This window comes from Prunus mume, linkage group LG1 (assembly GCF_029339155.1).
Source record: "Prunus mume cultivar Tortuosa linkage group LG1, ASM2933915v1, whole genome shotgun sequence".
NCBI classification, from domain to species: domain Eukaryota; kingdom Viridiplantae; phylum Streptophyta; class Magnoliopsida; order Rosales; family Rosaceae; genus Prunus; species Prunus mume.
In genome coordinates this window covers 29092404-29109356 of record NC_142698.1, presented here as the reverse complement: position 1 = coordinate 29109356, position 16953 = coordinate 29092404, and the positions used below count along the sequence as shown (strand labels likewise).

At 38.3% G+C, this 16953-nt stretch overlaps 1 protein-coding gene and 1 long non-coding RNA gene across 2 annotated transcripts; both read right to left on the bottom strand.

The window, feature by feature from the left end:
- Nucleotides 1–602: 602 nt before the first annotated feature.
- Nucleotides 603–4315, bottom strand: LOC103327466 (uncharacterized). The gene is made up of 9 exons (XM_089053639.1): nt 3879–4315; nt 3558–3744; nt 3308–3444; nt 3095–3207; nt 2430–2670; nt 1658–1813; nt 1457–1536; nt 1326–1375; nt 603–921 (listed from the first exon to the last, which is right to left on the bottom strand). Exons 1-9 carry the CDS (start codon nt 4284–4286, stop codon nt 782–784), a joined length of 1512 nt encoding a protein of 503 aa, XP_088909765.1. The 5' UTR covers nt 4287–4315; the 3' UTR covers nt 603–781.
- A 3049-nt stretch (nt 4316–7364) lies between these two features.
- On the bottom strand, nt 7365–9528 carry LOC107882074 (uncharacterized). The gene is made up of 2 exons (XR_016122886.1): nt 8405–9528; nt 7365–8299 (listed from the first exon to the last, which is right to left on the bottom strand). It is a non-coding gene; the product is annotated as an uncharacterized LOC107882074 (long non-coding RNA).
- Nucleotides 9529–16953: the final 7425 nt, after the last annotated feature.

Here is a 16953-nt window from a genome sequence, read left to right as displayed (position 1 = left end):
CATGTAAGTCCCATGCAATGATGCACTGCTACTAGAAAAAGGGTTTTTGTTCATTATTATTATCAGTATTATTATACAATCTCATATGTAATGCGCAGTTTTGGATGGAAAATTCATATAGCATAAAGAAGCAAACCAAATGTGTCCGTATCCTATAGCTACTGTCTTACCAACTCTCTCGTTTGTTTTTTGGTTCGTGTCAATAGAAATAAAACCAAATGATAATGACGGGTTTCTTGTTGAAGATCAGTTGGATGGTTGCATTTGGCGAAGATAGTAATCATTTCTATATATCTGTATGACGTATCAGCCATATGGAAAATTTGGTAGAGTGGAGTCCTTGTACGAAAGTTCTTCAAGGGTAATAAAGGAATAATTCTCAAGAATATTATGCCAAAATTATTGTTTCCTCCATATGATATTGATCATATATTCCATTTGAGGGTGTTTATGTTTTAGTGGGAATCTTTAGAAATCTAGGTAAGATTTTGAGAAAAGAATATTTATTGTAAAAGAATAAGAAGACAGCAGAAACTTACGGGATATGGCATTGATACTAGAGACAAAGTTTGAGGGCGTCCAAGAGAGAGAGAGAGAGAGAGAAAGAGAGAGAGAGAGAGAGCGAGAGAGAGCGAGAGAACACAGGTGGTGTGGTGATAATTGACCTAATTAAATGCAAATTTACATGCAACTTATTAACAACTTTTGGCCTGCAAGCCCACCCTTAATTGTCTTTAGCAAAGGATCTTTGCCCTAATCGAGTTTCCATGAGACATCTTATCTATTTTTTAAATGCCTGAAGGTCGGCATGGTACTTGGCTATCCAACGTTTAATGATCTTCACCTCAATTTTCCGCTGATTCACTAACCAGTCTGGATCAGTAATGTTGTTTGCATTAAGGAGATCCAAGCAATGAGACCCTGCAAAATACAATTTAATTTCATATTATAATATATATAAAAAATTATTTGATATCTCTATCTTTTTGGGTTTTTTTTCCTTATATACAAGAAAAACAACATTATAGTCATTGATATCCGAAGAGGTGAGTAAAGACATTATTAATGTCTAATAGCACAATGTGTATACAAATAACCGTGATTGTTAGCTATTAGGTGCAAATAATGCTTTTAGCCACCTTATCATTTGTTGCAAATGTCAATGACTATTAATTATGTTTTTTTTTTGGGTGTGTAATGTGGAACGATAGTGTGAGAACGTATACGAGCTGCCCTGAGAAAACTTTCTCAAATGCAACATATTTGAAATGTTACATTTTGTTTTCGGATTTAGCCCTTGTGAAAATAGTGAATTTGGAAGGTACCATTCTTTGCATGGACGGCAACGACGGTGTCTGATATGTCCTCCAACACTCTGCGATGAGAATTAAACAAACTGTTAAACGTTGGTCAAGTCAACACAGCATAAGTTGTTTATTCATGTTCATATGCTTACCCGCCACTACTGTAAGGATCTCTTAGCCCATTGGAGAAAATAATGTTGCTAGCGAACCTTTCAAGTGCTAGTTTTATATCCTGTTTGGCATCACAATTAATTTTTGCTAGCATTAGTTCTCAAATATGAAGAAGAAAAAAGAAGAAGAGTGATATCATTTTGAGAATACATATAATTATAAGATAATTGATTGATACATACATGTCCTCCAAAGTACGTAGTGGCCCAATGAGGCCGAGGAGGGACGCCATACTGTGCCTGGCAGGATTTGATGTAGTCTTTTAGGTCGAATTGGTAAGCTGGAAACATGCTGTCGTTGCTGACGGAGGCCATCGGAATCACCATGTCACTACATGTCTAAAGTCATCACCATATTATAAGGTGTGATTTAATAAAGCTACATTTTCTTTTCTTTTTTGTTTGATTCCGGAAAAAAAAAGTTATAAGATATATATGTATATATATATATTCTGAATATGTGTGAAGATAAATATTACTAAACTAATCACTAATTGGTACGAGTCGATGTACTTAATTCTAATGAGTAGAGAATACAAAAGACAACGATGCATCTTGTTAATTAATTACTTCACTTATTGTGCATCAATTTAATATGGTCTCAAAGGTGACCAAATGGGAGGAGTGATTATTTAGAACTTTAGCCTTGGGGGTAAATGGTCACAAACGCTGAAGCCACAAGCCACCACTATAGTTTTCGATTTCCTTACGTCTATTGAGCTCTAGTGTTAGCTGTTAAAAATTAAATTATGAGGGGACTGCTTTCAATAATGACTATTTGGCTTGTAGATACTGCAACAAATTTCAAGCAACATGTATAAAAGAAGTGACTTAATAACCATGGAAAAGTAATATGTAACTTGTAAGCAACCTAGCTAGCATGTGTGCAAGTCAATGTGATCTCATCTAGATGTTATCAAGGTGACAAGTTACGTGAATAGTTATAATTAATTACCTGCCAACTCCAGCCCATATCTGTTTCAGTTAAATTTCTGGGTTGATTAACATAGCATGACGTGTTTCCACTAAATGCAACAACGCCGGCAAATATTTTAGTAAGAGTATCATTTCCAGAAGCTCCATCAATGCCCCCACATACCGCAGTGACTGGATATGTTGGTGGACTATTGTATTGAGCTGCGTTACAATACAAATTATCCAAGTAGTTCTTCAGCTCGGACGATTTGATCAAGGGCCTAGAAAAGAAAAGGGTGACAATAATAGTCATAATTAACTCTCGTCATTTTTTTATACACACTACTGAAATGTCGTAGGAGTTTGAACCCTAAACCCTAATTCTCGTCATTATGTATAAATATCCTACGTAACAAGCAAACGAGAGAGTAATGACAGATTAATCTTTAGAATTAACTCTTGTTATTACGTAAATGACAATAAAACAAAAGAGAAAAGACTTAAACATTAAAATTAACTACAATAATTGTTTAAATGCCAACATGAAAATGACAAATAAAAAAATAAAGAATCGAGAGGGCTACGTGCAAGCGTGGAATTTCTTGATTAAGTAGAATAACTCCTATAATCATCAGAATTATCTAGCTTATTAGCTAGCTGTTAAGATCATCCCATAATGGAAAGGCTAGCTCTGTGAGCACCTACCTGCAAGTGTGAAATTTCTCACTAAGAAATGAGAGGCCTTCAGGCTGAGAAGCAATTGCATCAATTTCAGACCACGACTTCTTTATAGTTTGGTAGCAAGTCTCACTCGCTTCCTACACGTGTGCATGCCAATAAATAGTAATTAAGAGTTTTTTTAATTAAATAAAATATTGATGCTAAGACAAACGGGTGAACAAAAGGGAAATATATTACCCTAAAATCTTTGGTAACAATTGAATAATATCCATCCTCCGGGGGAACAATGTTATCAAAGTAAAGAATTGGAGCTGATGAGGCTAGAGCTCCTAGAGCAACATGGGGGTACTTTAGCCGAAACCATGAAGCAAGCACTGCATCAAAAATACAAAATGAGAAAGGAAAAATAATTTAAAACATGGACAAAAACTTTCTGGATACTTAATTAATCAGTCGTATTTGCAGAGATGGGTATGGAATCACTCACTTCCGCCATACGATGCCCCGATAACAATCACCGGAGAATGCTGAGCATGGAGTTTCTTCTTTACGTGAATGAGGACCTCTGCATAATCTGCTAGTGCTTGGGCTGAGTTGAAGTACCCAAGAGTGTCTGCATTTTGAAATGCCTCTTCCCTTGATCCGAATGGGACCGATTTCCCATAGTACCGGTGCTAGAATGAGAAAAATAAAAGTCTCAAAACTAAGTAACATATAAGAATTTACCCTAATCAGCGTTTATCTGGCAAGAGAACATTTCCCCATATATATATGGATATTTACGTCTATCGGTATTCGATGTACATACCTCTATAAATATCTGGAGGGCTTGGAACTGATGGGCGTTCTCACTGAGAAAGCCAATAATAGAGAGATCATCATCAATTGCTTCTTCTTCGCCAAGGTAAGCAAATATTGGTGCACTAACATTGGAGCCACCCCAATGCTTGAAATTGATCAAATATCTTTGTTGAAAAGTATTGAAGCTATCAGGCCTGAAGTTGAAATGGTCAAGTGTTTGGTTATAATAAAATGTTTCAAAATCATTAATTGGATCAGCAGCAGACATAGTTTTCTGCTGGTCGTGCGCAAAATAATTTCCGCGTAAAAATGTGCCTCCATTTGGACTCAGCCTTGGGATATTCAGGTGTGCAGAAGAAACTGAGGTTTTGATAGAGAGAGAAACAATTAGCACAAGGCATTGAAGTAAAGACATGAGTAGGTTAATTTTGTAGCAAAATGCTATTGGTGAGTATGAGTTGTGTGTTTTCAGAGCTGGAACTAACAACGGTTATATATAAACTATGAGATATCAAAGAATGGAAGAGAATTATTATTTTATTTTGGTCAACAAGAATAGAAGAGAATATGTCACGGTTTTGACTAGTCAAAAATCAAAGAAGTATATTTCTGATGGCCGGCGAAAATCGGTGGCCTTACTGGCAACAATATTTAATTATAAAAATAATCACTCTGTTTACAATTTAATAAAAGGAAAGAAAGTTTAGATGAGTTTATCTAAGTTGGCTAGAGCGGATGTGCTTCATATAGTCTACACTTGAGTTCAAATCCATCTCCTCATAATTTAGATTAGATTAAAGTAGAAGGATACTACTTGTCTCCTTACTGGTAAGGAGATTCTCTCCATTCCTGCGAATCACAGTTTAACACATATGCAAAAATAATTCATCAAAAACACAAAAAGAAAAATTTATGCACATATGTCATACTGCTATTGGCAAGAATATAGTAGCTCCTACTTACCTATTAAGGAGGGAAGTATTTTTCAAAGTGAAATATTGCTTGTATAAAAAATTAAAAAAAGCAAAGAAGGAAGAAGAAAAAAAAACTTGTATGCAAGAAGGGAAAAGTTAATGATAGTCCATGGAATCACATGGGAAATTAGAGTCAAGTCCGTTAATGTAACTCTTTTGAGAACAAGAAATTGCGAATTATTGTAGAAATTAGTTTCCTCATTAGAAGTCTGGATTTTAGGAAGAAATTTTCAGGAATCCACAAATTTTAATTTTAATATATATATATATTTTTTATAAAAGCTAACGATATGCTATGAGTGTTGATACCATATTACTAAACTAATTATTGAATTACTAATTTACCCTAATAGAAAATGACCAAAAAGGATATATTGAATTGTGAAACAAAGTACACCATATTCACCATATTCAACCCTAATCAAATAACTAGAACCATCTATTTTAGAATTTTTTTGCTTTCTTCAAAAGCCATGATTTATCAAATCATTAGTTTTTAAAAATCACAGGAAATCAAGTAATTACATCTCCTGGAAATCGTCAGGAATCTTCTTTAGGATAGTTTCCAAGTTTATAGGGTCCCTCTTGTATTTCCAATCCAACTTCAAGTTCAAATCAGAATGAGGGATGGACTAAAGTTTGGTTTTTTTTTTCTTCTCTTTTTTGCTTATATACATTTTTTATGTAAATTGTATATGCTGGGTGTTCTTGGGTTGTCATGGCTTCAAGGGAGTTCTGGATTTTTGTTCATTTTTTGTGTAGCAGGTTACTAAATGCATGCTCAGGATTTTGTCCATTCAACTTGTTCATTTTCAGTGTTGGATTTCTGGGTAATGGACTTGATTCACTTGAATGATCTTTGACTGTTTCATACTTGATAAAGTTTTTAATTGGGGAATTAATGTCCATCCTTAGTTACCGCTTTAGATGTTTTCCTGGTATTGCTAGCAATTCAAAAGCAGAAGAATCTTCAAATTGTGAACACTGATATATATTTTGCATTAGGTTCAGTCAGCTTTCAATATAGAGGGAGGCCAAGGAAAAGCAAATGGGGCATTGAAAAAACTTATACCGGAGAGGTGAATTGGTGTATTAGGGTGTATCAAGGGTATTTTTGGTAGTTAAATAAGGTGTACTTAGTTAATTTTATATTTTAATTTAAATATTAGGGTGTAATTAGATTATAACTTATAAGGTATACGTAATTAATTTTAGGGTTCGTTTAGCAACACTCTATATTATTGATAAAATACAATTACAATATTCGAATAAAGAATTCTGTAAGAACTTCTAGAAGTTCCTCAAACTAATTATAAGCGTTTATATATAAGACAAAACAAGTCAAACAATGAGCTAATATCCATTAGAAAAATTGTGAAGATAAATAACACCACCTCTAGTGTCCTCCCAACAAGCCAAACATGAAAACCAGAGTGTTGAAGCTTGTTTTGGTTGTCATGTTTGGTTATGTTAGAATGTGAGTATTTAACTTCAAATTAATTGGTGGAGAAATTCAAGATAGCATTATTGCAATGTTTTCATCGTTTAATGTGAGACATTTTCGATACGTTCCTTTATGTTTAGCATTTTTTGTGCCTAATATGTAAATAATTCTTATCCGGTGACGTGAGAGCATATAGGACTGTTGAGCCTACCACTTAAATAATTTTATATATTAAAATGTGAGCATCTAACCTAAAACAAATTGAAAATTGAAAAAGGACCCAAAATCTTTTTGTTTATACCATATTTGACCAAGCAACTAGAAGCAACTCTAGGCAAAGCAAAGAGTCTCACATTGGAATATTACAAGAAGTGAAGGTTCCCCATCACCTATAAAAGGAGACCACTCTCCCCTTGAAAAGGATCCCTTGGGCTGGGCTTGATCTTTAGTCATGATCTTCCTCTTTCTTACATTTAAGTTTGGGCCCAACCCCATGTACAAATGTAAATACACAATATTATAATAATGAGAATCTACTTCTCCGTGGACGTAGCCCATTCATTAAGAGTGAACCACGTATATCTTGTCTTCTGTATGTTTATTGCTTGCTCAAATCCTCACACACTTGGTGAAGGTCCTCACTTTCACCCATCATCCATCACACCTCATCACTAAGTTGGCCTCAAAAGTATTGAACCATTTTTTAGCGTCAACAGTTTGGCGCCGTCTGTGGGAATCGACACAAAAAGCTTCATCATTCTCCCTTCTTGATGCCCTTGGCAGTTCCCTTCGGCAGTGCCCTTGGCACCCCTGCAATCAGCATCTCCTAAGTTGCCATTCGGCAATCCCATGCTGGAGCAACCATGAATGATAAGGCAACAAATTGCAAAAGATGATATTTCAAGGAAAAACCAATCAGAATGTGGATGCCATTTTGCATGGCTTGCATGCCTTGCATGACCAAACCACCATCTCAATTTAAAGTGCCGTTCGGCACCCCCTTTGAAGAGAAAGTTTGGCAACCTTGAGTCGCCAAGGCATCAAGATGTCGAAGATACTATTGCCGAAACCTCCATCAGATAAGTGGCACATTCATTATTTTTATAAGTTATTTAATATGGAAGGAACTTGTTATTCTTGGGATCAAGCAAAGCCACGTGCATTGTTTCTAAGAGATACATCACATTGCCTTATCTTATATTTTAGTATATTCGTAAGCATGCAATTCAATGATTGCATATATTATTCAAGTGGCTTAATCGGTGGCCTAGCATTCATTCATTCTCATTTTAGTGCTATTTTGTCCTATTTGCCATATAGGAAAGCCTGGAACAATTTCAATGGCCAAGCCAAACGGCACACCCATATAAAGGATATTGCTCAAGGCACCCAAGAGCTTTGAAAGATCACCATCTCCATGCCACTTGACCAGCTTCCGAACGTGGCTCTAGAAAGGCACATGCACTTGGAAGTGGGATGGCAATAAAACATTGCTTCTGGCCATTTGGCAAATATGAAACAGAAGGTATCTCTGCAGGCACCTAGCTACCGTCCTGCGTCATGCTCCCCTTAAATACTAGTGGAAACCAAAGCTGCCGTTCGGAACCCACAGACTGAGTAATTATTCAAGTCACCCTGGAGGCACCTCATCATCAATGCAAAGGCTCACGGTATCGTTCGGCACCTCATCCTTCAAGCCAACTGATATTCCCAAACCTCCACCTTACTTATTTTTCATAAGCTACCGTTCGGCACCCATGCCAATAAATACTCAACACACCCACCTTCAAATCGGTGGCTATTAGAGACCACACATGTTCTTATCGGACGACAAGAATCATAACAATCACAAAGCAGCCTTAAGACTCTCACTACCAATACATTCCAGCTTCTACAATAAAAGGTGGGACCTATGACACACGGTTCAAAAGATGAAAATATGGGAGAAGCAAACCACACATGGGATGAAGAGAAAGCCAGCACAAGTGTTGATGCCTCCCAATGCATCATCTGCAAAGATAAGAAACAATCGTGGCTTAGGTGTCGTTCAACACCTGTCAATTGCCATTCTGCAATTTAGTAAAATTAGTATGCAACAATGAAGAGGTCTCATACCGTTTAGCCCAATCACGAGCTCCAGGACCTTTCATCTTGCTAGTTCTTCGTCGCACCATGAACGACATTGCTGATTCCGAAGGGTTCCAATATACCAAACGGCACCCATGACGAAGATCTTATCAAGACACCCATGGCGCTTCCGTGTTGGCACCTACTCAGGCATCACCAACTGCTCTGCTTCCGCATCGACATCTCTTATTGAAGCAAAACACCCTCCGAATCTCCTTGCCGAACGGCAACAACAGCAGAGAATGTGGCTTGAAATTTATCCACGTTATACAACAAAGCGGACGGTATCAGCTCAAGACTTGGAACGAGCTCAAAAAAGGTGAGGTACAATTTGCTCAAGGCACCCTTGCCGAACGGCAAGGGTTGAACAAACAAGTTTCCTCCACGGTGCTCCTGCCGATCGGCAGCCTTAAGCCAGTCCTTCCAAGTTTGCACGGAACCTGCCAATGTTTGATCTCACAAGCCCACCATGGTTTCAGGCAACACTTCCGAACACCACGTGCATAGCCTCCCCTGCCGAACGTGTGGCTAATGCCTCCCAACTTTCAAGGACGAACTCACCCTTGATCCTCACCCTTGGTTTTCTAGGAACCTTGCCGATCGACAAGTATGCTGAAGAGCCGTGACTGAACTCTTGTCCAAACTCAACCTCGCTGAAGGACCAGCTCAAGGCCACTCCTCTCCGACACTCGAGGACCCGCACCCCTTTCGAACCTGTCTTGCCGAAAGCACAGGGGGACTTCCAAGAAATTCTCAGCCCACCCTTACCGAACGGCGAGGGTTATGCTGAAGCAAAGAGACAACCTTTGTGAACCTGCCGAGCCCAGCTTCGAATTCTTGGGCAGAAAATCAACCCAAGCACAAACTGCCGAACGGCAGGTGTTATGTAGGAAGGACTCCACCCTCCTCCCAAATCCTAAGGCCTTGCCTAGGCCCAAAAGCGGGCCCAGCACCTTGACTTCACAAAGCTCCCTTATCCAAGCTGCCCTTGCCGAACGGCAATGGCCATATCAAAGTCAAGACACTTCTGGAGGCCCACGAATTGCTCCCCTGCTGAATCATTAAATCTCAAAGGCCCACTTATGGCACTTGACGTTCATGCCGACACAACCCAAAACAAAAGAAAAAACCCAAGATTGTTAGCCATCGGCAATAACGATTGGAAAGCTTGTTCTACAAGACGAGAGCGATGCCTTCGGCATCCCGTCATCATCTGACAAGCGATGCCTTCGGCACCCTGTCATCATCCGACGAGAGCAATGCCTTCGGCACCCCGTCATCACCTTCGGCACCCTATCATCATCGACGAGAGCGATGCCTTCGGCATCCCGTCATCATCGACAAGAGTTGCCTTCGGCACCCTGTCATCATTTGACAAGAGAGATGCCTTCGGCACCCTGTCATCATCCGACGAGAGCGATGCCTTCGGCACCTGTCATCATCCGACGAGAGAGATGCCTTCGACACCTGTCATCATCCGACGAGAGCGATACCTTCGGCACCTGTCATCACCTTCGGCACCTGTCATCATTTGACAAGAGAGATGCCTTCGGCACCTGTCATCATCCGACGAGCAATGCCTTCGGCACCGTCATCACCTTCGGCACCCTATCATCATCGGCGAGAGCGATGCCTTCGGCATCCCGTCATCATCTAACAAGAGTTGCCTTCGGCACCCTGTCATCATTTGACAAGAGAGATGCCTTCGGCACCCTGTCATCATCCGACGAGAGCGATGCCTTCGGCACCCTGTCATCATCCGACGAGAGAGATGCCTTCGACACCTGTCATCATCCGGCGAGAGCGATGCCTTCGGCACCCTGTCATCACCTTCGGCACCCTGTCATCATCCGACGAGAGAGATGCCTTCGGCACCTATCATCATCGACGAGAGCGATGCCTTCGGCATCCGTCATCATCGACAAGAGTTGCCTTCGGCACCTGTCATCATTTGACAAGAGAGTTGCCTTGACACCCGTCATTGCCTTCGGCACCTGTCATCATTTGACAAGAGAGATGCCTTCGGCACCTGTCATCATCCGACGAGAGCGTGCCTTCGGCACCCTGTCATCACCTTCGGCACCCTATCATCATCGGCGAGAGCGATGCCTTCGGCATCCGTCATCATCGACAAGCATGCCTTGGCACCTGTCATTGTTGGACAAAGAGTTGCCTTGGCACCCTGACATCATTTGACAAGAGAGATGCCTTCGGCACCCTGTCATCATCCGACGAGAGCGATGCCTTCGGCACCCTGTCATCATCCGACGAGAGCGATGCCTTCGGCACCCCGTCATCACCTTCGGCACCCTGCCATCATCCGACGAGAGCGACGCCTTCGGCACCCCGTCATCATTCGGCACCATCGACACTACACTACTTGGAAAGAAGACTAAGGTGTTGCTCGGTCAATGCACTGAAAATTGCAAGTCCTCAACCAAGGAGTACCTCCTTGCTTGAGAACTTGGGGGACTTCTGTTTATACCATATTTGACCAAGGAACTAGAAGCAACTCTAGGCAAAGCAAAGAGTCCCACATTGGAATATTACAAGAAGTGAAGGCTCCCCCTCACCTATAAAAGGAGACCACTCTCCTTGAAAAGGATCCCTTGGGCTGGGCTTGATCTTTAGTCATGATCTTCCTCTTTCTTACATTTAAGTTTGGGCCCAACCCCATGTACAAATGTAAATACACAATATTATAATAATGAGAATCTACTTCTCCGTGGACGTAGCCCATTCATTAAGGGTGAACCACGTATATCTTGTCTTCTGTATGTTTATTGCTTGCTCAAATCCTCACACACTTGGTGAAGGTCCTCACTTTCACCCATCATCCATCACACCTCATCACTAAGTTGGCCTCAAAAGTGTTGAACCATTTTTTAGCGTCAACACTTTTGAACAGTTGCATAGCTTCCATGCTACACTCCAGTCAATGAGGAGTAAGATTATTTTAAAGAAATAGTAAGTTAAAAAGGATATACTTGTCGGTTAGTTAGTCAGTTAATTAATGTATAAGTTGAAAGCAACAACGAAGGTTATCTGAATATAATAACTTGACCAAATCAAAGCAACTACACAGAAAAGGTATATCGCAATCATTTTTTTTAAAATAATGTTCGAATATTCTAGGATTAACTTATGGGAGGGAAAATAAAATAAAATTGGGGTCAATTGCCTACAAATCATTATTTAATTAAATAATTATCTAATTAAACATTCAATTGATGTAATTAATTTCCAGTCTAGACATTAGACAGTTTGTTTGGCATTTTTGTATTATCGTCAAATATGTTGTCAAGAACGGAACCAATAAAATTTCAACGAGTGGACTAGCTACATTTTCTTCAGAATATTTATAGTATCAAATATTCCATATAGAAAAACCCATCTAGAACATTTATTAATCGTGTATGCTTCTAGTTAATTAGGCAATTAAACATTCCTATGGGCACTTCGTTTGCTGAAGGAACCTTTGTGGGGTAGCTGGTCTGTTCTTCTGAGATATTCGCAGCCAAAATGTCCCACATCGACTACTACAAGAACTTTTTCGCCCTTTATATTGGATGCGGAGGGACATCAGCTTTAACTTGGGGGGTGCGGGGCTGGGAAATACACGCGATGCTTAAACCCTAAACCCAAACCCGGTTGATATATCGGGTAAAACAGTTAGGGGTCTTTACCCGGTGTTTCCCCCGTGCGGTTAAACAAAGAAACGCTGATGCCCCAGGTGTAGAATTCCCGCGTTGACCAAATTGCCCCTCGAGAGGTTTGAAGAATTTGAAGGTGGTACTGCCGCACTTGTTGTATTATACCATACTCAGGTGTCTCGCGGTTACTGGTTTGTCCTCACCTCTTGTGCACCCTCCTTTTTCCCAAAATGAAGAAAAATATGCAAGAAGAATGGATTGAGTTTGTATAGCCTATATTTTTGCGTGACCTATTTCTTGGATCAAAAGTGAAAATTAAAATAACAATCATAGTTTAGGACTTCGGTTATTTTCCCATTACCAATTAGTTTCGGAATGAAACCTCAACTTCTTTCAACCTTTAATATCTCTTCTCTCTCTCCACCCAGCATTCCTCTTCATTTGTTTTTGGTTTAATAAAATCTGAAAACCTCTTGCAATGCCAATGGCAACCAAATAATAATGGTTGATGGAACTATTAAAAAAATCTTTAATGTAACTAATAACCAAAATTAAATGAACCGGCCGGGTATAATTTCTTGCTAGTTCTCCGGAACTATTACTTCCAATCTAGTGATAGCATATAATTTTCAAAAGAGAGTTCACAAATTTAGAAAGAAAAAGAAAACCAAAATACTACTATCCCAACTTACATGAGCACATGATAAGGTATAACACACCATTATATTAAAAAAGAACAATGTGTAAAACCTAGTGCGAAAATACTCATGGTAAGTTGGGAAGCAAAGTTGGGTAAAAGAAAAAAAAACCTAGTTGTTTCAACTTCATGTTCAATTTCTAGTCAAATATATGTACTGTTAAATATGTTTTAGATTTTTAATTGGTTTTGTTTTTCTAAATAATTCTTTTAGTTAGATATCAATTTGGTTATTTTTTCTATATCAAAAGACAAAGTTGAACTTGAAAACATTGAAAGTTTTTGTTGTTGGGAATGATTGAGCGAATTGGAATTCAAACTTGAACCTATTAACACTAAGAAGATAAATACCACTATATTTAAGATAATTAGCGTATATATTGCGATTAGTAAAACAAATTTATGTCATGGTCTGCAATGACTAAGTAGCTTATGAGTACAAACAATTCGCTCCGAAGATAACTTGTAATTTGTGCAAGTAGTTTTCCCTAACCCATCACCTATTAGGATTCAGTGACTCTAGCCCTGTGTATTTTGTCCATATAGATAATTCGTGCTCAAACCTAGTCCATGTGATACCAAATTTCATGACTCATGATGAGTATAAATTGTGCATGCAAATGGACTTAACAAGAAAAATATCTAAAAGCATATATTCTATATATCCTAAGATGTTATATAGTCTTTCAACGTGAGCCATTTGTGTCATGGTCTTAAAGCGATTGAGTGCTTCCCCCATTAAGAACGCCAAAACACGATGTGGACATGGACAACTACATACTTTTGGATAATCTTGCACTTAGATATGGACATTTTTGCACGTCCAATGAGGTGTTGACATAAGATTCTTTCGGCCCCTTTTATCAATTTTAAGATAATAAAAGAAATGCCAACAGTGGCTAGCCCAATTTAAAAGGACATTGACTTACAAATCAAAGGTCTCAAGTTCAAACCCTCATGACATCATAGTTGTGTGCATGTGTGATGTTGATGTGTAAATTGGTTTTATTGATTTACTTTTACAGTTTTAGCGACATCAAACAAGTCGGCGTTGTTTGAGCTTTGGAAGCTAGATGCAAAAGCACTGGACCTTATCCAAGGAGCTGTTTCAGATGAGCTCTTTCCCAGAATTTCCAACGAAGTGACTGCAAAAGGAGCTCGAGATCTGTTACAGCAAGAATACAGAGGAGATTATTGTGTAAGGTCAATCAAATTACAAGGTTTGAGAAGCGATTTTGAGTATACTCGTTTGCGTGAAGATGAATCCCTATCTGCTTATTTGACTAGATTGTTTGAATTGATAAATGAAATGAAGAGCATGGGTGCTCAAATTAAAAACTCTGATGGAGAGTTGTCTAAGAACAGAATAGTGCATAAATTAGAATGTGAGTATTTAACTTAAAATTAATTGGTGGAGAAATTCAAGATAGCATTATTGCAATGTTTTCATCGTTTAATGTGAGACATTTTCGATACGTTCCTTTATGTTTAGCATTTTTTGTGCCTAATATGTAGATAATTCTTATCCGGTGACGTGAGAGCATATAGGGCTGTTGAGTGTACCACTTAAATTATTTTATATATTAAAATGTGAGCATCTAACCCAAAACAATTGAAAATTGAAAAAGGGCCCAAAATCTTTTAAACAGTTGCATAGCTTCCATACTACACTCCAGTCAATGAGGAGTAAGATTATTTTAAAGGAATAGTAAGTTAAAAAGGATATACTTGTCGGTTAGTTAGTCAGTTAATTAATGTATAAGTTGAAAGCAACAACAAAGGTTATCTGAATATAATAACTTGACCAAATCAAAGCAACTACACAGAAAAGGTATATCGCAATCATTTTTTTAAAATAATGTTCGAATATTCTAGGATTAACTTATGGGAGGGAAAAAATAAATAAAATTGTGGTCAATTGCCTACAAATCATTATTTAATTAAATAGTTATCTAATTAAACATCCAATTGATGTAATTAATTTCCAGTCTAGACATTAGACAGTTTGTTTGGCATTTTTGTATTATCATCAAATATGTTGTTAAGAACGGAACCAACAAAATTTCAACGAGTGGACTAGCTACATTTTCTTCAGAATATTTATAGTATCAAATATTCCATATAGAAAAATCCATCTAGAACATTTATTAATCGTTTATGCTTCTAGTTAATTAGGCAATTAAACATTCCTATGGGCACTTCGTTTGTTGAAGGAACCTTTGTTGGGTAACTGGTCTGTTCTCCTGAGATATTCGCAGCCAAAATGTCCCACATCGACTGCTACAAGAACTTTTTCGCCCTTTATATTGGATGCGGAGGGACATCAGCTTTGAACTTGGGGGTGCGGGGCTGGGAAATACAAGCAATGCTTAAACCCTAAACCCAAACCCGGTTGATATATCAAAACAGGTAAAAACAAAGTGCCCGCGTTGAGGAGAGGTTTGAAGGTGGTACTGCTGCACTTGTTGTATTATACCATACTAGGGTGTTCCGAGTTTTTTCCATTACATAAATATATATTTGATGTATTTCAAATTACTTGGGTCCTTAATTAATAAACATATCAACTACAAATTAATTAAACAATATTGTTTCTTTGGAGTTTGACACTTTTGCCTCTGCCATGTTTGGATGTTTGATTGATTAATGTTTTCAAATAGTTCATCATTTCTTGCCTCTAATTGTATTTTTAATGTTTATAATTTGAATTATCTAGTGAAAAAAATGAAGTGAAAAAATTCAAATTAAATGGATTGGTTCAACCTTCAATATCTCTAAATCTCTCTCAAAATATGCAAGAAGAATCCTATATTTTTGCACCCCATTTCCTCTTCATTTGTTTTTGGTTTAATAAAATCTGAAAACCTCTTGCAATGCCAATGGCAACCAAATAATAATGGTTGATGGAACTATTGAAAAAATCTTTAATGTAACTAATAACCAAAATTAAATGAACCGGCCGGGTATAATTTCTTGCTAGTTCTCCGGAACTATTACTTCCAATCTAGTGATAGCATATAATTTTCAAAAGAGAGTTCACAAATTTAGAAAGAAAAAGAAAACCAAAATACTACTATCTAGTGATAGCATATAGTCTTTCAACGTGAGCCATTTGTGTCATGATCTTAAAGCGATTGAGAGCTTCACCCATTAAGAACGCCAAAACACGATGTGGACATGGACAACTACATACTTTTGGATAATCCTGCACTTAGATATGGACATTTTTGCACGTCCAATGAGGTGTTGACCTAAAATTCTTTTGGCCCCTTTTATCAATTTTAAGATAATAAAAGAAATGCCAACGGTGGCTAGCCCAGTAAAAAAGGACATTGACTTACAGATCAGAGATCTCAAGTTCAAACCCTATGATATCATAGTTGTGTGCGTGTGTGATGTTGATGTGTAAATTGGTTTTATTGATTTACTTTTACAGTTTTAGCGACATCAAACAAGTCAGTGTTGTCTGAGCTTCGGAAGCTAGTTGCAAAAGCACTGGACCTCATCCAAGGAGCTGTTTCAGATGAGCTCTTTCCCAGAATTTCCAACGAAGTGACTGCAAAAGGAGCCCGGGATCTGTTACAACAAGAATACAGAGGAGATTATTGTGTAAGGTCAATCAAATTACAAGGTTTGAGAAGCGATTTTGAGTATACTCGTACGCGTGAAGATGAATCCCTATCTGCTTATTTGACTAGATTGTTTGAATTGATAAATGAAATGAAGAGCATGGGTGCTCAAATTAAAAACTCTGATGGAGAGTTGTCTAAGAACATAATAGTGCATAAATTGTTGATAAGTCTTACTAAGACTTATGACCCTTTTTGCACGGTCATTGAACAGACCAAGGATATGGATGCAATAGAAGTGCAGGAAGTTGTGGCAACCCTGAAAGCGTTCGAGCAAAGGTTTGAGAGGCACTCTGAGAATACTGTTGAGAAGGCGTTTGCTAGTATGAGTGTGAAGAGAGCTACTTCCTCATCCTCTTCAGGTAGTGGTCAGTCCAAGAAGAATTGGAAGACTAACCGAAAGAAGTGGGAGGGTAAACCCAATTCGAGTGGAAAGTAAAACTGGAAGAATGAAAACTAGAGGAGTGATCAGTCTAACAAGAATGATTAGAACAAAGGAACCTGTAAGCATGGCAACAAGTTGCATTACGGTGAATGTTGGTTCAAGGATAAAGTCAA